Source organism: Podarcis bocagei (genome assembly GCF_964188305.1).
Source record: "Podarcis bocagei genome assembly, chromosome: 8".
In the NCBI taxonomy this organism is placed as follows: domain Eukaryota; kingdom Metazoa; phylum Chordata; class Lepidosauria; order Squamata; family Lacertidae; genus Podarcis; species Podarcis bocagei.
The window spans coordinates 66,828,504-66,855,946 of record NC_138133.1 but is presented as its reverse complement, the minus strand read 5'-3'; the positions used below and the strand labels follow the sequence as shown (position 1 = coordinate 66,855,946).

The window sequence follows — 27,443 nt, the reverse complement described above, 5'->3', positions numbered from 1 at the left end:
GTTGACAAAAATATAAAGTAAAACAATTTTTTTAAAACAGGTATTTAAAAGCATTCGTTCAAAAATGATTAAAATCAACAGTCACTCAAGATGGAGAAGTCACCTGTGACTTCTACTTGCTTCTATGAAAATGTTTAATAGTGGAGCCATGCATGTAGCTGCCTGAGAAGCAGTTGTTTTCCTTTGCATGTATTTTCCATATCTGTGTATAGTGTGCACTCTTACCAAATATCTGAGTCCTTAACTTCAAGAATGCATAATCTGTAAGCTTTCACTTCTATATATACATTCACCCACACACAACACGCACATGTTATATTAGTTTTATTAGGTCAATTCATTTCGTAGGACACCATAGCCAATGGTATGGGTCATCTCTTGTCAGCTGACACAAGCAGGAGCAAAGGTTTGTGGGAAGTTGGTCCATTTCCCTCAGGTTTTTTTCCTGCCTGATGCAGCAGTACGTTCCTCCTTGGCTCTCCTGGCTTAAGCCAAGTTTCATTAGATTCCTTCATTTTTCTATTTTTGTTTCTTCTCCTGAGTACACAGAACTTTGTTCTTTCCCTGCCTTCATACCTTATTAATAATAATAATAATAATAATAATAATAATAATAATAATAATAATATTCCTAAGAGTAAAACTAAAAAATAATAAAACCCTAAGACAGGAATTTAATAACTAAAAAATAATTGAAATAAACAGCTAAGCTAAAAACAGACCAAAATGTTAACTTCTTCATGTCTGGAAAAACTTGCCTGAACAAAAATGTTTTAGCAGACACTGGAAAAAGTGCAGTGAAGGTGCTTGCCTGATGTCAATAGGCATGGAGTTCCAAGTGTGGGTGCTGCCATGCAAAAAGATCTATTTTTTACAAGTGTGGTGCACCTGTAATAGTGCCAGTGCTGCGGACTGAATTGACTGAATAGAAATATACGGGGTAAGGCAATTCCTGAAGTAAACTGTTTCTAACTGTTAAGGGCTTTATATACTAATGCTAACAGCTTGAAGTTGGTCCGGTAACAAACCTGCAATTGGTGCAGATCTCTGAGCAGGTGATATCTGCTGACAGAATCTCATTGCTGTCAGCAGGTGGACTGCAGCATTCTGCACTAATGGTCAGTTGCCAGATCCAGCAAAAGGAAACACCACAAAACCAGACTGCAGTAATCCAATCTTAAATAACAGCCACCTATGGCTTTCACTTCATGCTTTCCAGTCGGGTCAGAGGTCGAACATGTGTTGCTTTCTTGCTTCCATCCCTAGTCAACCGACAGTCTTCCTGGAGAGTCTTCACTAACTCCAGTAATTCTAGCTTTTCAAGCTGTGCCTGCTCCAGTTCTTGGTGATGCTGCCTCTCTGTTGCCAGCAGGGTACGTATGTCAGACAACATCCTGGACATCTGGCTCTGAAAAGCGTAAGAGAGTTTTTCAAGTGTTGCATTGGGACTGCCTGTTAACTGTTAGATGCTCACAATTTCCTATCTACAGTAGTATCTCGGGTTAAGTACTTAATTCGTTCCGGAGGTCTGTTCTTAACCTGAAACTGTTCTTAACCTGAAGCACCACTTTAGCTAATGGGGCCTCCTGCTACCGCTGCGCTGCCAGAGCATGATTTCTGTTCTTATCCTGAAGCAGAGTTCTTAACCTGAAGCACTATTTCTGGGTTAGCGGAGTCTAACCTGAAGCGTATGTAACCCGAAGTACCACTGTATTACATTTGTTTCTTCCCCTTCCTCCAAGGACCTGAGGGTAGCATACAGATAACAGAGCCTAGATTTCATGGATCTGCCCCTTTCAGGTATCCAGACTGCAGCAAAACAGATCTGTTTCTGCCCACTCTCCAAGGCAAGGGAAAGAGGCTGCATTGTCCTGTAATGACTTGGGCCCAGACCCAAATGCTTCTGTACCCAGAGTTTAGGGTAAAGCAAAATGTGCATGGGCATTCTGAGGGCTATTTCAATGATGGTGCTCTCCCTGTTATCCCAGTAAATTTGGGGAAAGAGAACTCGGCAGGTGGGGGATGTGTGGTAGGGAAAGCTCTTCTAGGCCAACTTGGAAGTAGTCTGATTTTTATTAATGGTCCATCTCCAAATTAATATAATATTAATGGGACTGGAGGAGGTTTGCCAGTCACCAATAGCAATGCTTCCTTGCTTATGTGAATTGTAGTTAAAATACCTGCTGCTGAAACCATTGGTTCTAAAATAGATGCTGTAGGTGAGACTTCCCCAATTTGATGCTCCCCAGCTGTTGTTGGACTTCAACTCCCATCAGTCCTACCTGGCTTGGCCAGTGAGTGATGATGGGAATTGTAGTCCAAATCACCTGGACAACACAAGGTTGGGGAAGGTAGCTGTCAGGTGCTTGAGGACTGTGGCTACCTTCTGGAAACTGAAAAAGAGTACAGCATAGAATAAAGCTGTCAGAAATACCAGTTCACCAGAGGCAACATTTTAAGGGAGGGAGATGACCTCGTAGCTAATGGCAATACAATTCGTTTACCTTTAGCTCTTCAATCTGATTTTGCAAAAGACTCTCCTTTTGCACCATATGCTTCCTTTGAGAATCTAGTCGAGATTCCATCTCATGTTTTGCCTCTTCCATCCGGCAGATCATCTCTGACCTTAAAAAACAAAACACATTTTGTTAATCAGCCTATCTGTCTTTAATCTGAATACAGAGGAAACTTGAAACGTACGCACATTCAGTTTTATGTGCTTGGCAATTATTATTTTTAAAGGGGGGTGAATGTCTGGGGGAAAAGACTGTGGCAATCCCTCCCGCCATTGTCTTATCTTACTGTTCATCCTGCTTTAATTTTGAAAAGGATTGCTTGGACTGAAACAAACAACATGCACCTGTTCACATGTAAGCTAAGTTAATACGCTGATTTGTTTCCGCTTGGGAGGAGGGCAGCTGGTGCAGCTGAACAGTGTGCACCAGGAAATTGATCATTCACAAAAAGAGATGGTTTGTTTTAGATCAGGACTTACCATTATACAGGGCCACTAATTAACAGGAAGTAGTGTTTAATCCATCAGTTTTGCGCTAATAATTCTGTAAGTCACAAACAAGATCTGTTTTTTTTAATCTTCCATCTGTTTTATGCAATATCTGCATCTTCCTTCGGCCCAAGATAAACATCTCATTTTAACAGCCCCAGCTTCACTCACAGGGGCATTTCCCATAAGCTAGTACTGGCAAAGAAGCTTTTCATTTATGATTAACATAGGTTTCAGGTTACCACCAAGTAGCGCACAAGCTTATGTTACACAAAAAAGATGTCAACAAATCTTTTATTTCAATCAAATCAGGCAATAGAAGCAATTTGCCAAGTTACCAAACTGGTTTCCTGAGCACCCAGGAAATTGCAGCAGTATTGAAGAACAGTCCCCTTGTGTATGTTTTAGAGAGATGGGCAAAATATTTAGGTGTCAGTTCATGCTTTAGGCATGGCCAAACTTGGCCCTCCAGATGTTTTGGGACCACAACTCCCATCACCCCTAGCTAACATGACCAGTGGTCAGGGATGATGGGAGTTGTAGTCCCCAAACATCTGGAAGGCCAGGTCAATCCATGAGCAGCCAAGGTAAGGGGAATAGCTTTACCTGAGCAGTTCTAGTTCCGTTCTCAGCTCTGCCACACAGTTATGTTGCGCATCATCAGCACTGAGGATGGCATACCCACAACCTTTGGGGCACTCGCGGCTCCTGTATTCGCACACTGCCAAGTGGCTGTCTAGGTTACGTCTTTCAACCCGAGCTGGGCAACCTGATTGGAAAGCAGAAGATTGGAGGAAGTGCACCAGAGAGAGAGAGAGAGAGAGAGAGAGAGAGAGAGAGAGAGAGAGAGAGAGAATTATTTCATTTTCCCCATAATCTTCTGACATGGAGACAACAATAGACTGTGCTCCAGAGAGGTCACTTCAGTGCTGCTAATGCAGCAAAAACAATGTGGAAGGCAGCAGTGACAAGCTAGTGGTTTCTGCAGCCCCTGTGATTCTCCAGCAGTTTGACTTACCCCTAGAGGTGCACTCCATTGTCTCTCAAGACAGAAGGATGCTAACAACAGCAGCACCACCACTCTTGAGGAATCTAGGTTAGTGTTTCCTACTGTGCGCAGGTACAAGGATTCTCCAAGGGGGCACTGGCACATCAGCTGCCTTTCAGTTCCCCAAACACCAACACTGAATCCATACTTTGCTTTGGCTAGTGTTGGCAACAGGTAGAAATGGAACAGGAAGGGGTGTTCACACAGGCAAAGAAACCGAGAAGGCTCACTCTGCAATAGCCACTAACTCTGAATTCCCTTTAGCCTACATTCCAGAACTGGGGGACTGAATTCAGGTGAAAACGGAGATCTACCATCTGTTTGCAAGATAACCATCTCTGCATTCTACCTACCGCTATTTGAACAGGGGACCCGGCTGCATTCACACTCGCGTTCATGTCGGTCAATGGATTCCAGTGAACACACCATTTCACAGCCACACTCTCTGTTCCTGCAGTGAATCTGGAGTCGATTGAGATCGTTCTTCATGTATCTGGGTACAGAAGTTAATTATTTTTATTCTTGCAATACTGCTTGCTAAGATATAACATATGCTCCCCAGTTCTCCAAGTGGTAAGACATTCCAGAGTCAGTGCTAACTAATTCAGTTTTCTTTGAATGAGGCCACATGGCAGACTAACCATGACTGTGTAATATTTGGTTTAATTGCAAGTATACAGGCAGAGCACAGGCGAAGGTAAACAGCAGATCCCCAGAAAGACAACTTGCACCACAAGGCATTTCTAGCCTTGATGTTAAGAGCTTCCACACTACACCTTCTGCCTGTCTATCCCCTAAAACTGCTGCACTAACTTCCATACATTACACTGGCCACCCACTTCAGCTTGGCTGTGGTGTCGCCCTCCTTACTCCTAACGTTCTGGAGAAATATCTGTATCAAGAAGCCATCTTCTAACAATTAGATCCCATAGAAAGACATCCCCTGGCCACTGTGAGCCATTAACCATAACATCCTTTCCTCAAAACTTAAGACTATGATCAGCCATTGCTTTAAGGCAGGGGTGGGAAATCACAGGTCTGATCACCAAATGTGACCCTTCAGACCTACCTGGCTGTCAGGATTTCTTCCCTCCTATACCCCCCACTGGCCCTGCTCACCACTGGAATGTTGCCCCTGGAAGGCAACACCCCCCAGTCACAATTAAAATGCACGTTTTCAGAAAGTTGGCAACCCTAATGAAGTAGAAGCACCATGGCCAACTTGTGTTATTTGGCAACAGAGTAAGTCAACACTTGTTTGTGACATTTATGTTTAAGATTCTTAAACATTATGTTTAAGAGTGTTCATTCTTTATTACATACAATACTTTAAAAACATGTATCGTGGGTATTACCACTTATGCTGTCATATCCTTTTGTTTTTCAAAAGTTGTGTTTTTAAAACCTTAGCTGTTAGTAGTTTAATGAAGCTTTAAGCAGTTCAAAGTGTTGGTGCTGACCTTTAAAGCCCTAAACGGCCTCGGTCCAGTATACCTGAAGGAGCGTCTCCACCTCCATCGTTCTGCCCAGACACTGAGGTCCAGCACCGAGGGCCTTCTGGCGGTTCCCTTGCTATGAGAAGCCAAGCTACAGGGAACCAGGCAGAGGGCCTTCTCGGTAGTGGCACCCGTCCTGTGGAATGCCCTCCCACCAGATGTCAAAGAGAAAAATAACTACCAAACTTTTAGAAGACATCTGAAGGCAGCCCTGTTTGGAGAAGCTTTTAATGTTTAATAGGTTATTGTATTTTAGTGTTTTGTTGGAATCCGACCAGAGTGGCTGGGGAAACCCAGCCAGATGGGCGGGGTATAAATAATAAATTATTATTATTATTATTATTATTATTATTATTATTATTATTATTATTATTATTATTTGCTCCAACCTTGAGAAAAGGAGATTTTCCCTAGCAACTGCACATTTCTGTCCTAGCAGAAATCGTGTGTGTGTGTGTTTCTTTTGTGCAAAGCAGCAAGGTTAAAAGGGGTGTAATCAGAGGTGTGAATTCAGATCAAGCCGAAACTTTGTGATGCAAGCAATCTGGACTTTGCTACTTACTCTGGACCTATGTATTAGGATTGTTTCCACGTACGAGAAGAGGACAATATAGAGATATTTTTGATAACTGGAACTTGGCACTGGATCCTGTGGGACAGAACATTCTTGTCTATCCTGTATTTCTATAAAATGAGTTCTCTCTTTATTCCAATTTGGAAAAGGCTACACAGTGAACCCCCAAGTAGTTAATGTGTCTGCAGCACATCTTGCTGCCTCACTCTTTTCTTATACAGTGGTACCTCTGGATATGCACACCTCTGGTTGCGTATCCTTCTGGACGCAAACGCGGTAAACCCGGAAGTATTTTTCTGAGTTTTGCTGCGCGCGCATGCGCAGAAGCGCTCTACTGTGCCATGCGCAGAACAGACACCTCTGGTTGCGAATTCCTCAGGATCCGACCAGAATGGATCCTGTGCACAACTGGAGGTACCACTGTACATCGCTTTCCTTGTAGGAACATTTTCTCTTCAGAGTGAAATAGACCAAATCTAGGCTTACTTAGCCTAGTCAATTTCATTAATTTGCATGACATATGGGGTAGTAACTTTAGTAAGGAAAACCAATCAAAGAGGACGCTCCATCCCTCAGCCTTACATTTGCACATTTGCTCAATCTACTAGTGTAGGATTAGATTTCATGATAGCGGCGAATTGGACTCAGAAATAATTACGCACCTGTAAAGTGGTCGAAGGACAGACAGATCAAGCGGCTGACGATCTTCTGGGCAGTTGCTGTGATGAACAAGCCACCCATGTATGCAGGAAGTGCAGAAAGCATGTTCACAAGGAGCCTGCAAGGGATCTTCCAACACATCTCGGCAGATGCAGCACAGGAGACCTTCATTCACGTAACCTACGAAGCGATCAATATCATATCCCATTTTCTCAACGACCTCTAGCCTGCTATGGAAATGTAAGCACAGAATTAGTAACTGTGGCCACATTACCTTTGATAGCCAAGTGAGCACATTATCACCCTTGCACCTTAAGATCTGAAGAGATATGATGCAGAGGGAGTGAAGTGGCTTGTGAGTTTTATGCCGTGGACCGTCAGAATCTGGAAGCAATTCCAATTTGCAACATTTCCCCAAGCATGCAAAGCCATAGCACAGACAAGAGCAAACTTACACTTTTTTGTTCATTTAGTTGCAGCTCAACCCTCAAGAGGGCCCTTTTTATAGAAAAATGAATTGAATTGATTTCAAGCTTCTTTGCAACATGTCACAGCCCCTCAAAAAATAATACATTGCCTTTTCAGTATTCAGTTTCTTCTCAGAGAAACCCTAATTAGATTTAGGAGGATTAATGCTTCTTTCTCCATTAAGCACGTAAAGCAGCCAGAGCACCTGATCAAAGTAACTAAGAGCCACCTGCTTCTTTCTCAGGTGTCATTCTAGAAAGATTCTCTGGATTAAGTGGCATATGGAATGGGTTCTAAACACTGAGTTTACAAAGTGTTTATAATGTGAACTGTGCATGTGTTTTGAGATGCTAAAAAACTGTTGAACAGAATGTACTCACCCTGTAATAACACGGTTCCATATTTTTAATGGTGGGGCTATTTTTCTTTTTTAATACGGAATATTCCAATACTTTCTGCTGGAATATATATATATATATATATATATATATATATATATATATATATGGTAAAGCATAATGTTATAGAACAGGCATGTCCAACTCCCAAGAGACTGCAATTTACTCCCAGTATAAAAAAACTTGCCAACAAAGGTCCATATAGTTAAAGCCATGGTTTTCCCAGTAGTGATGTATGGAAGTGAGAGCTGAACCATAAAGAAGGCTGATCGCCAAAGAATTGATGTTTTTGAATTATGGTGCTGGAGGAGACTCTTGAGAGTCCCATGGACTGCAAGAAGATCAAACCTCTCCATTCTGAAGGAAATCAGCCCTGAGTGCTCACTGGAAGGACAGATTGTGAAGCTGAGGCTCCAATACTTTGGCCACTTCATGAGAAGAGAAGACTCCCTGGAAAAGACCCTGATTTTGGGAAAGATGGAGGGCACAAGGAGAAGGGACGACAGAGGACGAGATGGTCGGACAGTGTTCTCCAAGCTACGAACATGAGTTTGACCAAACTGAGGGAGGCAGTGGAAGACAGGAGTGCCTGGTGTGCTCTGGTCCATGGGGTCATAAAGAGTCGGACACGACTAAACAACAACAACATAAAAAAACTGGCAGTGATCTACCCATTGTCATTGGAGAGAGGAGGAGTGTGCGTGGGGTGGGTGGGTTGCACATGAGCATTATTGTTTAGTAGGGCTAATTCTGGGGTGATTTCTAATACTTGCTTAGTTATTTTACATATTACTTGTATGGCTGTTATCCAGAATAGTTGGATTTGGGGGCAGTCCCACCACATGTGGAGGTATGTGCCTGTGGAGGTGCACCCTCTCCAGCATTTTGGTGAGGTTCCTGGGCGTATTAGCGCTAGTTTTCTTGGTGTTAAGTACCATCTGAGGGTGAGTTTCAGAGTGAGTTCTTTTCTTTTCATTTATATGGATTTAAAGGGGGGGTTTAGACCACATTTTGGTCCATTGAGAGGGGTTAATCTCATCGCCTATGTTATCCTCCCATTGTTTTTTAATTGCGTCCAGGGGGTTCGTGGGATTTTTGAGTAATATTTTGTATATTGCGGATACCATCCTTTTACCATGTCCCTTTCTTGTTAGGAGGAGCTTTTTGAAGGTTGTCAGGGGCCTAGTTGCTGCTGATTTTACTGCTGGGTTGTTTAAGAGGGGATATAATTGGTGTTGTGCTAACCAGGGCATTTGGGTGTCTTCTAGTCTGTCTTGTGTTGTCAAAGGTTTGTTATTTTTATAGAAGTCTATTAGGTGATATAAGCCTTTGGTTTGCTGATTTTTAACTGGAGGTTTTGTGCTGTGTGGTGGAATAATGGGTGGTACGCCAGGGGAATTAGTGGGGATGGGGTTTGGGATAGTTTGCCTATTTCTGTTTTCCATGCTTTGAGCATGGTCTGTGTGTACCTGTTAAGTGTTGTGGGAATTTTCCTTTGTTTGGGAGGAGTGGGTATGCTGTGGTGCAGGTATCTCCAAGAACATGGAAAACACATTTATTTGTTAAGCTTCCTAAGTAAATGATCCCTGCACTCAACCCACTGGTCGCAGTTAGGTACCACCTCTACTTTTCACACAGCTACAGAAAACATATTCTAAATTTGGTCAGCAGGAAACAACAGAGGAAAGGGGAAGAAAGCAAATGGGAAGCAGCATGTGACTGTTTTGGTCACAGGGGCTTAGGCCCAGCCAGTCCAACCCTATTTTGCACATCTATGCTCAAAAGTTCAAGCCAGCACAGTTGGTCAAAACATTTGGAGGGCAAATGAGCCAGTGTGGTGTAGTGGTTAGAGTGTTGGACTAGGACCTGGAATCCTCATGAAGCTCACTGGGTAACCTTGGGCCATTCACTCACTCTAACTTACCTCACAGGGTTCTTGTGTGGAGAATAGGACAGAACTATGTATGCCACCTTGAGCTCCTTGGAGGAAAGGTAGGACATAAATAAAATGAGAAGAATAGGTACAGCTGGGGATGGGAACTAGGCTAGGGGACATGCTATCTGGAGATGCTGGAGGGGCCTTCTGCAGGCAAGCAGATGCTCTTACCCCTGAGCTATGGCACTGGAGAGCTTTGCTATTTTATTTTATTTCACAGAATTTATAGGCCCCTTGAGTGTAGAAGAAAAAACAAACCCCTGAAAGCGGTTTTACAGAAAGCCACGACTCCTCCATCTTATGCTATAACAACTGTCAGCAAAAACAGACTAAGGTAGCTGCTCCAGATTCAGGATGTCAGCAACTTGGTACAGAACCGTAGTTCCCAACTTGGGGCACATACCCCACAGGGGGCAATTTGATTTTTATGGGAGGAAATTTGATTTTTAGGGGGGGGGGCAATTCGAGAATGAGTTATTAACAGTTCGTGGTCTTTTAGGCTTCCTCCACGTGAACAGCTCACGTGAATAGCCCCCCTTGACATATAATAAGAATTATATGTCAAGAGGGAGGGGGGGCGCATCAGGATTTTAAAGATGCTTAGGCGGGCATGGCCAAAAAAGCGTTGGGAACCACTGGTACAGAATCACAGAATGGTACCCAAGGTGCTTTTGACAAAAGTGGGCTGTTGGTTTCCCAAAGTTCACACTGCGACCTATTGTTAAGTCTCTTGAAAACAACAACAATAAAAGCTGAGCACCGTTGCAAATTAGTCTTAGCCTTTTCTCTTTTTTTGGGGGGGGGAGAGGGTTACTTTTTAAAAGTACACAGGCAAAAGCGCTATCAGAAAACAAGGGGAGCCACCTGCCTCAAAGCTTCCCTCCCAAGGCAGGTTTCAGGGTAGCGATTCCTCTCCTCCTTCCCGCCCTCCAAGCGAAAGCCCAGAAACGGCTCTTCTTCGCCTCACCCGCTTCGCCAAAGCGCGCTTCCGCAACATAAATTGCTCCCCACAGGCCACCGTCCAGTCCCTCCGCGCCTCCACCCCCGCCAATAAGAGGAGTAAGGAGCCGGCCTGGCCCCGCCTTCTTCGCACGCGACCGCTCAGCTGGCCCCTTTCTTCGGAGTAGACTTAGAATAACTAGAGCCGCACGTGCTTTGCAACTTCCGAGTTTTTCGTGATGCTTTTTTTTAAAGCTGCTCATAGAAAGCAATGGAGAAAATACAGGATTTTAGAGCAGCTTTTTTATTTTTTTGCAGGCAGGGCGCGTTCTGCTAAAGCAAAAGAGAGCAGGAGCTCTTCCTCTTTCCAACTCGGATCTTATTTATTGCGGGGGGAGGGGGGGAAAGAATGTGACAAATTTCAGAGGAGCCATTCAGTTAGACGACAATGGATCGCAATGGATTGCTTTTGAAGTCATTTCAGCACCGGGTGGAACCCTAGAAACTGTCAAACCGGGTGGCAACCCTAGAACTTAACCCGGGAGGCCACAGGTGGGAGAGGCTAGGCTAATAAGGGGCTTTTAGCAGGGAAAGGCGTTGCCTGTAAATCCACATTAAACCTCAGCGCCACCATCGGATCAGCAGTTTGAACGATGGGCTACACTGCTGGGCCGCCCTAAGAGACTCCCCGCACCCCAGTCACAACTTACGCTAATATCCTGGCTCTGCCCGTTGTCTTCTATGGATAGCTCTGAGCGGGGAAGAAAAGGAGAAAAATATACCTTATGAGTTCCAAATTAGTGTTGGAGTGAGTTACTCTATATTTTTATCTTTATGACTCTCGGCAATTAATCCTCTTCAGCCTCGCGAATTGGTTAACGCCCTCCTCTGCCAGCGCCGTATTTTCCTGCGAAAGCGAGTAACCTAGGCAACGGGGGAAGGCGAGGAAGGCACTTTGCGACAAATACGCTTGATGGCCGTGTGTCGTAGAGCGTAAGCGTACCCGGCGGCTCGCCATGTCGAGCGCGGCAAAAGCACCAGCGGAGCATGCGCAGTAGGGTTTCCTTCGTACCTGCCTGGCAGCCCTCAAGAGAGGCGAGGCGGAGGCGAGCGCCGCGCATGAATGCTGGTCATGCGCAGTGGGGCGAACGGAGGGCGCGATAAATTGAGAGCTGCCTGGGGCGATCAGCTGCGCATGCGCCGTTTGGCAAACGATAGGGCGACGGTGCTGTCTTGGCGGGACGGTTAAATTGCAAAGTAAGTGCGGCGTCGTGTTAAGAATGGGAGGGGGCTGATGCAGTTCTTCCTCTGAGGCTTAGGGTGGGGGATTCAATAACTGGGCTGGCTGTACCCAGTGCGCTTCTGCTTTTCAGGTTTCCGTTTCCACAAACACGAAAGATACTCTGTACATGCTCAGAAGCTCTTGCTCCCTCGGTTCAGTTTTAACAAGACCGTGTTTTCTTTCCTTCGGTGGACAAATATATGCTTCTGGTGCTCGCTGTAAGAACCTGAAGAGGAGTTTCGTTCCTGCATATATGAAATTAATAAATGTAAGCAACTGACACAAATGGCCAGCAGAGGCCCGAGGAAATAAAGCTTTATGGCTTTTTTTTTTTAAGCAAGCACCCGGCCGACATCATTGCCAGCATTTGCCTTGGCTCACAGTGGATGTGAGGAGAGGGTTGTCATCAGAAATGAAAAGTTGCTATGAAATGAATCTCTTCGGACTGTGGCAGAGTCAGGAGATGAATGTAGTGGGTTGAATATAGTGAATTAGGCAGGTTGATAAAAAAGGTGCTCCCATGGGTAGTCTGATGCTTAATAAATCATGATTAAAACTTTCAACTTAACCTGAGAACATAAAAGTCTTCACCTGGCACCAAAATAGTGGTGGGTACCAGGTTAGCCTCCCTCAGGACTCCAAAGAGTACTGAGAATGGCTTGACCACAGCTGCCCTCTTCCTACCACCCACCTAATAAGGCTGGTACACCTGGAAGAGAAACAAGAGGAACCATACTTCCTAGTTTTTTGGGTATTTCCTCACTGGTGTGAGAACAGGAATAGGATATGTTCTGGGAAGTATTTAAGAGTTTCTTTCTTTAGGGCTCGCTTTTTAAAGCAAACCTCTTTTTTTGCTGTTTTTCAGGCCAACAGAACCGAACATGAGACGATCAGCAGCTCCTAGTCAACTGATGGGAAATTCAGTCAAAAAGCCGAGGTTTATACCTCCAGGAAAAACCCACATGTTGTCTCTGAAAAAAGAATCTGAACGCTCAGGCTCAGAGGTAATATTAAAAGGGAGGAAGAAAGCAAGTGTAATATTATTACTGAATGAAAACTGTACTTGAATAATCTATGTCAGAAATCCATGGAATCTTAATTCTCACTGGGATAATGTGTTTGTTTCTGGCCTAGGCTATAAGGGGCTTACGGGATCAGATGCTTCACTCACAAATTCCTTCCATATAGAAGACAAGCTGTCAGGGAGTGCCAGTATCACTTCCACTCTGATACCTAACTTTCTGTATGCAGGGATTTATTTATTTTTCAGTGGGGGAGTATGCAATCATGTATTCTGCCACTTGCAACCTGAAGCTGTCCAGCCCAGATGCATGTTTACCTGTAATTTTGCATTCTGCTCTGTTAGTCCATGTGTAGAAGGGTCCTGAAAGCAAAACTGTAGACAAATCGTCTGAAAAATGACTCTACAGCTAAACATCAGTGGCATCAGTGGAAACTGGTTCACTCAATGGCAGTGTTTGCATGTCACAATAGTTGATAGTTTACTGTCAGCGTGCAGAAGTCTCCCACTTCATTCCTCACTTCTAGCCAGTAGAAGAAAAAAACACAATCCCTAGCTTACTGTTACATTCAAACTAGGGATTGTGATTTGTTTCACTCAAAGCAAACCACTATGTGAAGCCAAAGTTTCCAGGTTTACCAGTGAAATAAACAATGACTCCCAGTTTGGATGTAATGGTAAGCCAGGGATTTTGGTTTGCTGCACCCACTTTCCCCAAGTGGATGAACAAAGTGGAAGTGATCACTTTGTGCATGGTAAACTATTACCTTTGGCATACTAGAACACACAGACCAGGCCTTGGTTCTTTTACATGTGTGTTAAGATTGTTCCATGGTTTGTACAGTATCTTTATATTAATGTGGAAGTTAGGGATGCTGTGTGAGCACAATGCTTGGTACTGAATAGAGCCACAAATACTAGATTCATATGTGCAGAAGGTCGATGTTAGCCTTCCTGTCCTAGAGAAGCCTTTCTCCCACTACTTCAGTTTTCATATGTGTTCTTTCCCCAAAGTTCTCTTAAGGAAGGCTAGAGAAATATATCTGCTCCCAGTAACTCTGCCCCAGTCCCAGAAGTTCTCCATTGGGCACTTCTAGGATAGCCTCATCCTTATGTTTTGACCTTCTCTTAGAATGGTAAGGCCAGGGAATGCACACAAACCACTCTCCACTGGCTTGGAAATTGTGGAGAGAGCATAGTTCAAGCTAGGCTTCTCACAGTGCCTCCTTCCCTCCTTGGAGCTATCTCCTTCATCATATGAACTTCTACTTCTTTCAGGCTTCAGCTTGTATTTAAATAAGAAAAAGCTACACACTTATTTTGATACTGTTGCGTGAAAAGTCATGTACAATCCAAACTGTTTCAATGTATTGTAGGTGGATGAGGGACAACTGAATGGCTCAACATCTGTAAACATCTGTTCTACAACTTGTGACTTAAGTTCTACACTGGCTGTGAAATCTGATCAAGGAGAATTTTGCTCTAAAAATAATAATAATGACTGCCATTTTGAAAGTGGAGTGAAATCACCATATAGAACTAAAATAGGTAAGAAAACAAACATTTGAATGTTATCCTAGTAGACTGGTTTAATATAAACTAAAGCATAGCAGTTTTAAAAATTGCTTATGAAGGAAAGCTGTCAAGAGCTTGGGAATGAAGTCAAACCATTAGCAGGGATGGCCAACTACCAAGAGATTGTGATCTACTCAGAGTTAAAAACTGGCAGTGATCTTCCCCCTTTTGTGGGTTTAGGTTGAAGTTGTTGAGCTTTGCCCATTTTTTAGGGCTTGGGAGCATGAGTTCTGAGAACTGTAAACAATAAATGAAGGTTAAATAAATCCATCAAAAAAAATCTATATCTACTAACTGTAGACTGTTACATAATGATTTCTGTATTTTATCATAGTAGGGTGGCATGTGTTTCTTTGAATAAATTAAAAACCTGTCAGATCCCACACTTGCCTTATTATACCCTTTCAGATTTGTTTATCCATTTGCCCAATTTTATGATGCTTGGTGTTTGTGCTGCTTTTGATAAATTGTACTTTGCTTGAAGGATCCTTTTTGTTGTTGTTGAGGCACGTTTCTGACCTGCATGATGATTGGTTCTGGTTTGCTGTTTCCATTTGGTTTTGTGGTTCTGTTAATAGCCTCTCTGGCACTCTTTTTGTTGGATTGCTACATTTGTTTTTCTGACCCTGTTTTTAAATTGGCTGCTTTGAATGGTTTGTGACACAGTTGTACTCCCACTTACCTGGTTAGAAGTTCTACCTGATTGAATAGGACTGACCTAAGAAGAGACATGTATAAACATCGTTGTATCTTCCTAGTCTATGAGAGGCTCCCCTGTTTCAGAGGTGGAAACTGTTTTTTCCAACCCAAGGGTTACATCAGCTATTGGGCAACCTTTCAGATGATACATGCCATTGGTGGGCAGGGCCATATCAATGGATACAACAGGCTTGCTTCTGCATTCATACCACCCTCTCTGTTCTCCAGGCAGGAATTACCAGACTTCAGGGACTCTCTAGCCAGACAAAAACATTTGAGGAGGATGTGAAACAGGGTTAGTAAGAGGTGTAGTCTGGGAAAGGGTGTATGAAAGGGGTGGGTATGGATCCCCCCCCCAGCCTGAGATTCTTTACCTTTGCCCTATATGAAAGGTGGCGGATGGAACATTCGCCTTACTCATACACATGTTATTTTATTTGCTCTCATTATATTTTTATATTGCCCTTCCTCAGGGGTCAGCAACCTTTTTCAGCCACGGGCTGGTCCACCATCCCTCAGACCATGTGGCGGGCCGGACTATATTTTGAAAAAAAATATGAACGAATTCTTATGCCCCACAAATAACCTAGAGATGCATTTTAAATAAAAGGACACATTCTACGCATGTAAAAACATGCTGATTCCTGGACCACCCGTGGGCCTGATTGAGAAGGCTATTGGGCCGCATCCATCCCCCCGGGCCTTAGGTTGCCTATCCCTGCTCCAGAGAGCTCAGAGCTGAGGTCATGGTGCTCTACTTGAGCTATGAGTTAATAAAATTGCCAGTGAATATAGGTATAAACATAATTAACAGGCAAATTGTGGGTGAACCTTGCTTGAAGTTGCCCACGCCAAATAGCTAACTTAAAAAAAATTGTTTATTTTTTGGCTTCCCTCCACATAAAGTAGGGCTAAAGTAGTCATTGGATTAAATCTTCCCTCAAATCTTCTCAGACTTGATACAGGGTAAAGGTTTCCAAATCCTAATTACAAATTAAATGTGTAGCAGGAACCCCCCACCCCAATCATTCAGTTTGTACAAACTTCACACACTCACACAGTACATATGCCACACTTCTGTTATAAATTCATAGAAAAATCAACCATACATCGGATTTGCACTGTTCCATTTTTATTTTACTCCATATGACAAGGACTATCAAAGGGGGGTGGCTTGGTTCTGGTCAGCCATAATCCCTTCACCATCCCAGCACATCCACAGGAGCCCTGCCCAGTTGCTATGCCAACCCTGATGGTCCTAGACAGAAGACCATCAAGATCACAAAGAACTTGCATATGGGAGTGGATTCAGCATGGACTGAAACAAAGGACAATGATCAGATCTTCCCTCTGGGGGCAGGAAACTGCCAACTCCCCTTTGTCTCCTGGAAGTGACTCATGGGCAGGGGGAAAGGAGGAACCAGCCAGGTGACAGGACACTCAGGTTACCACCACAACTCCTCCCTCAACCCCTCCTTTCTGTAATGTATGCATGATGTTTCTGGGGGTGGGCTTGACCTAGAGGATGGGAATTTCAAAAGTTTTTATAAGGTCTTGCACACCATCTTTCTGGGTCTTTCCTCTCTCCTGCAAGTGAGGGGAACACCCTGTTGCAACAGTTCAATAAAGGCCAAGCCTACAGGCTGCTGTTTTGCTCCAAGTTATTCTGGTTGGTGTCTTTATTTTGTCCAAGGGAGCCCTCAGATTTTTCTGGTAACAAATGATCTGTCCATTTTGGTTCTCTTAGGGTTCCCCCCCCCAATCTTCAATTCAGTTCTCCACACTTCTGCGGCAATTTGCATTTTATAAATAAATCATGAAAGTTCCATGCTTATCCATATGAAATATTTCAGAATTTACACTTCGGTAAAATGTCCATTAGTTAACAAACTTTAAAGAAATCTTCATCAGGCTGGAGGTAAAGCAAAATGGGGGGGGGGAAATGGAGGGAATTTGGCTGATGATGTCGTTGCCAGGCAGTCTGGATTTGGTCATTGTTTTAAGATGGAAGTGCAGGAGGAGATGGCAAACTTAATTGGATTAGGCTAGGAGGTGCTATGCCGGTTTCAGGTTGCACCAAGGACAAAGAACCGCACAATGGCTGATCTCCTTCTTTTTGAAAATGTAAAAGCCAGATGTCTCCCAAATCTGTCTCAAGTCTTAAGCAAAACACACTTGTTAGATAGAGAACAGGAATAAAGATGCTTTAAAATAGGGATATTTTCATTTGTTAGATGTATATGTCTCTTTCAGTTTCCTTGGCTTAAAATATTGCCTTGGGCAGGAAAGAATTCTGAATGGATGTCTTACAGGATGTCATACTTTATCCTCACAACAACCCAGTGAAGGGAGGAGGCCAGGCCAAGATGTGGTGCTTTGATGCTAGAGAATGACCTCCATGGAGTGGGTTTTCCGAGTCCAAATCCAACAGCCTCTCCTACTTCCTTTTACAGTACTATACATTTTCTGAGACAAGGAGAGAGAAAATACTGTGTGCGAATACCTGTGTGATTTGGGCAAACAATAGTTAAAAATTGATGTTTTCCATTTGTGCAATGGTTGGGTTTCTTAACATAATAATAGCTTTTTGGTGGAAGTTATGAAAAGCCCACACAGTACAATGAATCCAGAACCCTGATTGAATGTTGTGATTATTACTTGACTCCCGAGAGCTATTTTTTAGCCACAACCCTGCTGAATGGTGACCATGGATGCTGTGAGATGGGTAGATTACGGAATGGCACAGCTGCAGGGGGTGGCAGAATATCAAAAGAACTTGATGTTAACGTTCCCCCCCAGCTCTTTTGTTCATGGCACTCCTTCTTTTGAGCGACTGCCTCTTTAAAAAGTGTGTGCGTGCGTGGGAAGCAGAGGCAAGCTGCAAAGTGCTGGGGAAGCTTAGCTTTACTGTGAAGCCTGAGCCTGAGTGAAACCTAACTAGCTAGGCGATATGCAATTCCTGATTGACAGCAGGACTAGCATTATGCAAATACTGCCAGAGAGAACAGCAGCTAGGGAGCCGTGATCAGGGGCTCTGTTAGGGATCTCTCTACACACGCCCGCTCCTAAATCCCCCTGTTTGTTGTTTTCATTTCTCCTTTTGCTGTGGTGGTTCGGCTTAACAATCAATAAATTACCAAAAAAAAAAAAGTTGTTGCTTTCTTGGGCATGAATAAATCCAATCCTCTGTGCAGTTTCAGTTTCTTGTCAGCTCAAAGAGATGTGCATGAGCTTGTTAACTCAGGATGAATTGGGTAATATTTAGCAGGGTAATGTGCTAATCTTTAAACCTTTTATGTTTTCAATCCGGTGTATGTATGGGTCTCTTGACACAAAAGTGTGTGTTTTGCCTGCTTCTCCTCGTCTCCTTCAATCTGAAGCCTTATGTAGGTCAGGCTTGGCTTAAGCAGATTTCCTGAACCTGCGTCAGCTTAAGCTGAAGGAATTTTAATAAACCCTCCCTTGTAGGCGTGGGCCTAAATGAGACAAGCCTAGTTAAGCCTGATCTTTTTCTGTTTGTGAAAAAGAGCCGAGCAGAGCTAGGATCTGCGTGGTGGTTTCAGGAACTGCTTCTTCAAGCTGGAGAGAACGATGGTTGGGAAGGCCAGGTCCTCGAATTTTACCTTGTCTGAAAAGCTCGATTTGCTGAAACTTGTCAAGCCGTATGTTAAGATTCTCGAAGAGCACACCAACAAGCACTCGGTCATAGTGGAGAAAAACAAATGCTGGGACATCATAGCCGATAACTACAATGCCATTGGAGCGGACCGTCCTCCTCGCACCGCGCAAGGCCTGCGCACCTTGTACAAGAGGCTCAAGGAATACGCCAAGCAGGAGCTACTGCAGCAAAAAGAGAGCCTTTCTGATTATAAAAGCTACATCTCTGAACCGACCAAGAAAGTTGTGGAGATGATCCCCCAGATTTCCAGCGTGTGCTTGAGGGAGAGGAGCAATCTGCCATGGTAAGTTGACTTTTACATTGCGCCTGGATGGCCGCTAGAGCGCCTCCTGTCTTCTCTGGCCATCCCCTTTTGAGCTACATGCCTTAGCCTTTGGGAAAAGTTAGAACCTTGTGATTATTGTTATTATTTACTTCTTTAATTTTTAAACAGTGACTGACTTTTCTGTTCAACTTCCAGCCGCATTTCAAAAGATCTTATTGTCAGACCCTTGGCAAGTGAGGGTTAAGAAAGAATCCAAGGGAAATAGGAGCTCCAACTTTTACCCCTCCCCTTTTAATAGGCATAGCATTCAAACACTGACCAAGCAAAAGGCTGTTCTACATTTAAGGTAGTACTGCGGTCAACTTGCCTCTGCATACGGAAGCTGATGCCTGTTTTGGATAATATCTATCTACATAAAGTCGAGCAGGAGAACAAAGGAGCCTCTCTCAGTACAGTGTGCCCAGTCAAGGATTATGTTAATCTCTCAGGGTGGAATACATTTTGACTGAATTTAGACCTTTTAAATGATTTTACTTTGCATGCTACCATGCCTTTTTAAACAATGCAGATGGATTGTTTTAAACAATCACATTCTCGGAGGCCAGTATGCAAATTAATGCTCCAATTTAAACTGCAAAAAAGAGGGTATGGAGCGCATTTACAGGGGTCGTGCGCAGACAGATCGGAACACTGCAGTCACACAAAAGTCTTCATATTTTCCAGCAGCCTTTTAGTGTAGAATCAAATCGGAGCCTCTCTAGATTTGAGCCAGACATAGAGCAGGCAGGCTGTCTTCAAAGCTTTCTTGCAGGGCCTTTGCTTATGCCGCCCTCCCCCTCTACAACTGACTTGCAAAACACGGCTGCTCAAAAGCTTCTCAGACCAGATTTGTCCTGTGCCTGGATGCAGACATTTTAAAAACCAGGGGGAATTGAGCAGCTCTCTTCCTTACTCCTGTCGCAAGCCATTTAAATTCATGTCACTTACTGTGCAAAACAAATATGTTAATTTGAGTTTCCGGGAAAACTGGCATGTTTGTGCACACTGGCCAGTCCTTGATTTGTGCTGCCTCTGGTTGCTCTGAATGGTAACAGTCGTCTAAATCCCACCATGGCAGGTGTTGTAAAAATAACATGTGGTGGTGGGCCTTTTGGTGAAATAATTCTGTATTGCCTAGGGTAGATAAGGTATATTCAAAATGGACTTTTGCAGCACAATCCTTTATCTTTCTCCTCAGAAGTAAGCCCCTGTTGAGTTCACTCAGGCATACTCCCATCTAAGTACTGTACGTATAGATCTGTAATAGCATGTTAGAAGGGTGTGTGTATATAATTTCCACAATACTGATGTAGATTGAAATGGTCAGCATAAACCAGAAGTATGGGGCCACTTTTTGGGTGGTCATATACTCTTCCTTTAACCCCTTAGCCAATACAGCAGGTTTCTTTTGTAGCTTAATAATTTTGTAGTAGTGGAAATGGGTGGATTTGTAATTAGCTGTATTATATTTTTGTATTGTAAGCCATTTTGGGTGCTGTGTGAGCAGCACAAATGTGGCACACAAATGTTTTGAAAATATTAATAGCGTGCACCTTAAAGACCATTGAAATCTGAAAGATGTGTTTTTTTATTCAATAATGTTTTCCAAAAGCATCAGTTCACTAACAGTTGGAGAAACAATCCCCCTGATCCTGACCATATTATGTTGGAGTAAGTTTCATTAATCTGAATGAAACTGACTTCCCTGTAGATGTTTGGGATCTAAGTGAAAAGCTTTTCTAAATCCTTTTTATCCATAATATATTCCTTTTTTTCAAGAGAGAACTTGTGGACCAAATTGGCCTTCCTCCCAACCATATGAGGTTCTGCCTCTTCATCTCCCCACCGCTTCCCATGACTATTGTTTCCGTGTCAATCTCTGCTGTCTGAAAACCATTAATTTCTTCCTCCCATTTGATTAACAGAAACCTGATACGTAGGACCATTGAGTCATGGAATGGGGTTGGCCAACAGGGATAGATAAGAATGATGCATAGCTCCAAATTTCCAGTTCCCAATCATAAATCACCATTGAGAAGTAGAAACACAATCTGCTCTGCCTCATCTCTCTAAAATGCTCCAGTGGCTGGATGAAGTGATGAAGTGGTGGGTTGGATGAGAGTAATAAACTGAGTCTGAAATCATAGCATGATGGAGGCTCTGTCTGTGAGTCCAGGAAACTGGACTCTTTGAAGGAGCAGGTGCACCATCCAGGGTGTCACTGGAGGCGCAGGTGTCCTCAGTGGCTAGGAGGACCTTTTAACAGCTATGACCACTCATGCATTGGTAACCTCAGGGTTGGAGTACTGCAACGTCCTCTGCACATTTGATGTTGTGTTGGAGGCTTCAACCAGTGTAGGACATGGCAACTCGGTTGCTTGTGAGAGCAAACAACTGCCAGTATTTAACACCTTGTCCACTGCATTTTCACTGGCTGCTAGTCTGCTACCAAGCCAAGTTCAGTGTTCTGGTACTAACATATAGAGCCCTATATGGCTCAGGACCAGGTTGCTTGCGAGACCTTCATAACCCTTATGTACCTGGTAACTCTGTGTTCTACAGAAGACTTTCTGCTCAAAGATCCCCAAATATCAAAAACCTGCTTCACAGTAAGTTGAAGCAGGGCATTCAGTTTGGCCGCCACTGTTTTGTGGAATAAGTATCCCTGTTGAGATACCAGAGATGCTCACGCACTACCTGTACTTTCCAGAAATAATGGAAGACATTTTTTGTTTTGACAAGCAGCATTTTTTGTTTCTCCAGCAGGATGAAAAGGCCGCGGCCTTAGGTGTTCCTTTTTACTGTTTTTAAAACTAATTTGAGCTGTTTGTAAATTGCCTTGAGGCACATACAAAAGGAGATTCATAACTTAATATTACCGATTAATATATTTACCCCCCCCCCCGCAAGCTCACATTGCTTATAACAAGGGTTCAGTTCGTAAGCAGCCAATGACTCATATTTTTCCTATATCCACAGGCTGGCCTATCGTGCAGTGTCATTTGACTGACATTGCCATTCTCTGTTGCCTGTTATGACCCTGAGCGGTGCTTTTGTGGGTTTTTTTCTTTTCATTTTCTGTATCCTGAACTGCAGTTACAATTAAATCATTATAGCTTAATTCAATTGAAAGGTGTTTGAAAATTTATTAGAATTGTTTTGCTACCTCTTGCCAAGTAGTTAGAAAGCTCAGGGCAGCCTTTTTGAGGCCAGTTAGCTTAAGGGGCAAAAAGTATTGGGCTTTGTGCTCTCTAAGATTTGGCTGAAAGACAGAAGGGTGTGTGCAAACCTTTACTTGTTCATTGTTTCTGTGCTCCTAATCTCCATCCCGTGAGCTTCAAAATGCATGTTTATTAATGATGTGAACCCTGTGGTCCAGGGAAACCATGCGGGGGTTCACTTTGGTGCCCTAAACTGGCAGATGAGGAATGCGGTAAGCGCCTTCCTGGTGCAACGTCTCTCAAACCGCAGCCCAGCTGTTTTTCTTGCATAGTCCAGCATCAGGCCTTTGTTTACCAGTAGTCAAGAATTAGAAACTCAGATATATAGTCTAATCACCAAATGGCACCTTAAACTTAGGTTGCGGTCATCACAATGGACTGCCCAGGCACCTTCTTTTGCAATGGGGTTCATTATATTTATTAATTACATTTTTATACTTATTTATATTTTAAATGGCAAGTGTCAAAGCAGTTTACAACACATTAAAACATCAAATAAAACAATCCAGAATAAAATGAATTCAAGCTTTGAGGAGAATACTCCAGAGCCTTCTCTAAGCGACATTTTGCTTTCCCCAGTTGCCAGCCTTGCATCCAGGAATCTCCACATGGCTGCAGTTGGACCTGGGCCAGTCAAAAATGCTCCTGGCTAATTTCCAACTGCCTGTAATATGCAGTTACCCCCTAAGAAAACCAATGGGTATCAAATGGTTCTCTCCCAAAAGGTAAGTAAGTATGGAGGCCTTGGAGAGTAAATCTACTATGAAGAAGGGTTCCAGTATTTGGAGCTATTTTGTTTAGCAAAAGGGAGACATTAAGGAGGTATATAAAGTTACACATGGTGTAGGGAAGGTGGATAGGGAGAATCTTCTCTCTCTGAATCCCAGGGAGGGGTCATCCAGTGAACTGTAAGGTGAGAGATCCAAGGCAGAGTAAACACAATACTTCTTCATGCAGTGCATAATTAAACCATGGAATTTATTGGTTAGCACAAGATGTGGTAGCAGCCACCAGCTTAGATGACTTTAAAGGGAACTCTAGACACATTGATGCCAATTACTGCTAGTCATGATGGCTGTATATTACCCCCAGAATCAGAGGCGGCATGTTTGTGAACCAGCATGCTTGTTCTCACATCCTCCTTGCAGGCTTCCTGTAGGCACCTGGTTTGCCACTATGGGAAAGAGGATGCTGGTTTAGATAGACCTTTGGTCCTGGACTAGTAGGGTTCTTATGCTTTTAATACATAAGACTCCTTGCATTGCCCCTACCAAAGCAGATTTCAGCTCCATCCCTCGACTTGCACAGTAATCAAGTACCTATGCTCTGTTTTTACAGAACACCCATGCTTTGCAGGTAGCTGACTAATAAAATAGGGTTGGGTCACCCTAGTGAAACACACCATTGAATTCTGCTGTTACCCAATACCCTTGTCGAAGACGGTCACTTCCTTATGAAACTAGTAACAGCAGATTTAGTCTGGGTGGATCAGCATATGATTTGTTTGGAGGCAGTGCAGAGTTAGGAATCTAATTTGGCATTTGATGACCAATTCCAAGCTCTGTTAAAACTGACATAACTGACTCATACTAAACAGATGCCTGACGGATTCTGAATATCAATTCCACCATGGTAACTGTCTCTCTTAATTAATGAATAGAGGTCTCCCCACACTAGTAGATGAAAACTTGCATTCTTCTTTCTTAAGTATAAATGTGAATCTTTGATATAAGCTAGTTTTTGTAAGATAGCCAGTTAGCACACACTGAAGGCATTTTGTGAGAACATTAATGCAGATTTCCAGCCAGATCTTCATCTCCATTAATGTAGTATATTTCCAGCTTCCAGAATTTTGGTCGGACTGTTCACCCCAGCATTACTCTGTATTGTATTGTATCTTGTTTTTCATAGATGTTTTAAAAATATTTAAGAAACAATGATAAATAGGTAAGTTGGTCCTGGTGCTTCACCAGACTGTCCAATGTCTTTCATAGCTTCTTAGCAGCTTGCTGTCCTGTTAAAGGACTTTTTGCATGGACAGAAAGCCTCCAGATGTTAGACTACAGCTCCCATCTTTCCTTACCATTGGCCATGCTGGCTGTGTCTGATAAGGGAGGGGAGTCCTACAACATCTAGGCAGTCACAGATTCCCCAACTCGAGGCTTGAGTCACAACAGTTTCTATCCTCTCTGGTTCTGGTGAGGCTAGGCTCTCCAATCCATACTACAGTCTACTTAGGCGTGGGGAAGATGTGTAATTTGGTGGAAGGGAGAAGGAAAGAGGAAGTCCTCTCCTTTATTGGAGGTTTTTAAGCAGAGGTTGGATGGCCAGCTCTCATAGATGCTTTAGTTGAGATCCCTGCATTGAAGAGGGTTGGACTAAATGATCCTTGGGGTCTCTTCCAGCTCCACAGTTTGATAATCCTATGATCTTCAGTAGTCTCTCCCATACCTTCCTCCATACTTTCAAGGCCCTCTGGAAAGGTGAAAGTGAGAGAATCTTTCAGGATTTCACCTAATCTGGAGTAAGATGAGAAGCTGATCTCGAGCCCACCTCACAGGTCCTCTGAAGGGCAGGATCCTTCACTTACCTTGCACTGTACTGGGGAACATTTGGAAGCAGCTAGAAATTTTCTCACCACTTCCAAGTGCTTCCCAGCCCAGTGCCAAGTAACCAGGTTGCTCTGGCCCTCCCTACCCCCCAGACAACCTGAGAAGGGAAGAGTTGGAGTAGCCACAAATACTGTATTTTTCGCTCCATAAGACGCACCTGACCATAAGATGCATTTAGTTTTTAGAGGGGGAATGCAAGAATTTTTTTTTTTTTAAAGGGAGCGCTGAGCAGAGCCTGTATGCATCCCAGGCTCTGCTCAGCGCTCCCTTTCACGAGCCACGTGGAGCGCGTGTGCGGCGCTTGCAGGCTTTTCCCCAGGAGGGAGAAGGGCAGCCCATCACTGACGCACACACGCTCCACGTGGCTCGTGAAAGGGAGTGTGGCTCTTGAGGACTTTTCCGGGAGGTGGAGGAAGGGACTGAGGGGCTGCCCTCTGTCCCTTCCCCCACCTCCCACAAAAGCCTGCAAGAGCCGCATGGAGCGTGGGGCTTTTCCCGCCTGCCTCCCGCCTGCATTCGCTCCATAAGACGCACACACATTTCCCCTTACTTTTTAGGAGGGGAAAAAGTGCGCCTTATGGAGCCAAAAAGACGGTAATCGCTGACTACAAAAGCCAGGTAGCACTTGTGACCCCCAGAACTCAAGTGCTGAGATACTTACTTTGAATAAGGAATGCTGTAGGATGTGTGGAATATAGATGGAGAAAGAAATGCTTTGAGATAAAATAATATTCAGGCCCTGGGGAAAGAAAGCCATACAAAGCCCTTAGAGCTATCCTGGCAGGGATGGTTTGAGATTTTATTGCTCCTTTCATTCAATCAATATGATGTTGATGTTTAAAATAGTCTACTAAAATAGTCTCCTTTTCTCTGTATTTCTTTCTTCACTTTTTCAGTTAGATTTTATTATTCATCATATGACAAAGTCAGATAGCCTTATGCTCTATGTGTACCCCTCTCAGTGACAAATCTACATGTGAACAATGGTAGGGTCTTTTATCACAAGTGGTTTAGGACAGCCTTCCCAACCTGGTAGCTTCCAGATGTGCTGGCTGGGGCTGATGAAAGTTGTAGTCCAAAGCATCTAGAGGCCACCAGGTTGGGAAGGCTGCCTTATAAGTTGAGTTTTTGCCTTTTTCGTGAGCTAAGAAGATCCTTTTTCTTTTCTGTTAATGATGAAAATATTATTTGTCTGTTTTTAGTGCTACACCGGATAAAAAAATAGTTGCTACTACCAGCTCACCACAGTCAATGTTGGAGCACCAACCTGCTGCTATCACACTGGAGCTGGATGAAGAGGAGGAGGATGTCAAGCCACCTGCATCGTTGATTGTAGAGTTACAAACACAGGAGAGCTTAGAGCAAAGAGAAGAAGAACATTTGGTCCATGCAATGGAGAGATCTCCTTCAACTTCCCTGTCTTCTGTGGATATAAGAATGTTGTCTCCATCTCCCATCCCCAGAAGAGATGAATTTTTCAGGCTTGAAACTGGAGAACGATTTAGACCGGCATGTGGGGGATATGATCCCCAGATGTTGCAAATGCTGAAAGAAGAGCACCACATCATTTTGGAAAATCAAAGGAAAATTGGGCTGTATATCCAAGAAAAAAGGGATGGCTTGAAAAGAAGGCAGCAGCTGGAAGAAGAGCTATTGAGAGCAAAAATTAAAGTAGAAAAGTTAAAGGCGATACGACTACGTAGGGATCTTCCTGAATTCAACAATCTTTGAATATTTAGCAATTCTGCTTAAAAACCAGGGTTATTTCACAATTCTTTTTGATCTAGAAAAGAAGTATTTACCCAAGTTTTGGGGGTAGGGGTATGCATGTTTTTTTCCATTTTGTTTCTCATGCAAATTTGCAAAGAAATTAAAGCCATTTTCCACTGGTCTTCCCAGGTTTTCTGATTTAAAGTAGAACCAGATCTAAGACTAAAAAAAACCCCTTTGAAATCTTATGACCACATGACTGTTAGCAAAAGCAAATGATAACTTATACAGCTGTTGTAAAATATGCAGATCTTATTCTTTTTTCATTTTTTGGTGAATCAGTTCTTATCTGTCCTTTGAAATACTCATTTATTTGTGAGTCAATAAACATATGCAAAATGGAGAAAAATACTATCTTTGTTTCTTCTTTTCATAAAACTTGTGGAAATGGCTGTAGTTCAAATGAAGTATTTATCATGGAAATATCTCACCAGCAATTCCTTTCTATGTTGACCTGAACAAGGGTGGATATAATGGTGGCATTCGTACATCACAATAAGCCACAGGTAACGGAATACTTTTGAGTGTGCACTGCAGAGGCCTCCTCCTTCACTCCTCTAGACTACAGAAGCAACAAATCATGATCTCTGGATCAGTGTTACATCTGAACTAGGAATCTTCATTTCAGACACACCACACTGTTAAAGCAAGTTTTGTTCTTGGCTTACCGACTGTGGTTTGTTTTGAGCAAAAGAAGCTATGATTCCAGGTTCACATATAATGCTTTGCCAGGGATCACAATTAGTTGCTCCTACTG

At 43.3% G+C, this 27,443-nt stretch overlaps 2 protein-coding genes across 8 annotated transcripts; one reads left to right on the top strand and one right to left on the bottom strand.

The window, feature by feature from the left end:
• Positions 1-308: 308 nt before the first annotated feature.
• On the bottom strand, positions 309-11,513 carry LOC308592966 (RING finger protein 151-like). 7 transcript variants are annotated; one of them, XM_081205082.1, is made up of 6 exons: positions 11,306-11,513; positions 6,785-7,009; positions 4,406-4,545; positions 3,611-3,773; positions 2,505-2,625; positions 309-1,408 (listed from the first exon to the last, which is right to left on the bottom strand). In XM_081205082.1, the coding sequence occupies exons 2-6, from the start codon at positions 6,988-6,990 to the stop codon at positions 1,202-1,204; spliced, it is 837 nt and encodes a 278-aa protein (XP_081061208.1). In that variant the 5' UTR covers positions 6,991-7,009; positions 11,306-11,513; the 3' UTR covers positions 309-1,201. The 7 variants fall into 7 exon arrangements, with proteins under 7 accessions (XP_081061208.1, XP_081061205.1, XP_081061207.1 ...); XM_081205079.1 differs by having other exon boundaries at positions 6,785-7,012; positions 11,306-11,512; XM_081205081.1 differs by lacking the exon at positions 11,306-11,513 and adding an exon at positions 10,552-10,650 and having other exon boundaries at positions 6,785-7,012.
• A 2,727-nt stretch (positions 11,514-14,240) lies between these two features.
• FSBP (fibrinogen silencer binding protein) lies at positions 14,241-27,037 on the top strand. Its single transcript, XM_081205089.1, has 3 exons — positions 14,241-14,374; positions 18,628-19,062; positions 26,119-27,037. The coding sequence occupies exons 2-3, from the start codon at positions 18,692-18,694 to the stop codon at positions 26,645-26,647; spliced, it is 900 nt and encodes a 299-aa protein (XP_081061215.1). The 5' UTR covers positions 14,241-14,374; positions 18,628-18,691; the 3' UTR covers positions 26,648-27,037.
• Positions 27,038-27,443: the final 406 nt, after the last annotated feature.

What these genes read in the sequence shown, in the direction of transcription:
- LOC308592966 (XM_081205076.1), bottom strand. Translation starts at nt 9,649, where the DNA reads ATGTCCTACCTTTCCTCCAAGGAGCTCAAGGTGGCATACATAGTTCTG. An exon ending in GTCCTTCGACCACTTTACAG is followed by an intron (nt 4,546 to 6,784) that starts GTGCGTAATTAT and finishes TTCTGTACCCAG; the next exon opens with ATACATGAAGAACGATCTCA. An exon ending in ATCAGATTGAAGAGCTAAAG is followed by an intron (nt 1,409 to 2,504) that starts GTAAACGAATTG and finishes TACGCTTTTCAG; the next exon opens with AGCCAGATGTCCAGGATGTT.
- FSBP (XM_081205089.1), top strand. Translation starts at nt 18,692, where the DNA reads ATGGTTGGGAAGGCCAGGTCCTCGAATTTTACCTTGTCTGAAAAGCTC. An exon ending in GAGAGGAGCAATCTGCCATG is followed by an intron (nt 19,063 to 26,118) that starts GTAAGTTGACTT and finishes GTCTGTTTTTAG; the next exon opens with TGCTACACCGGATAAAAAAA.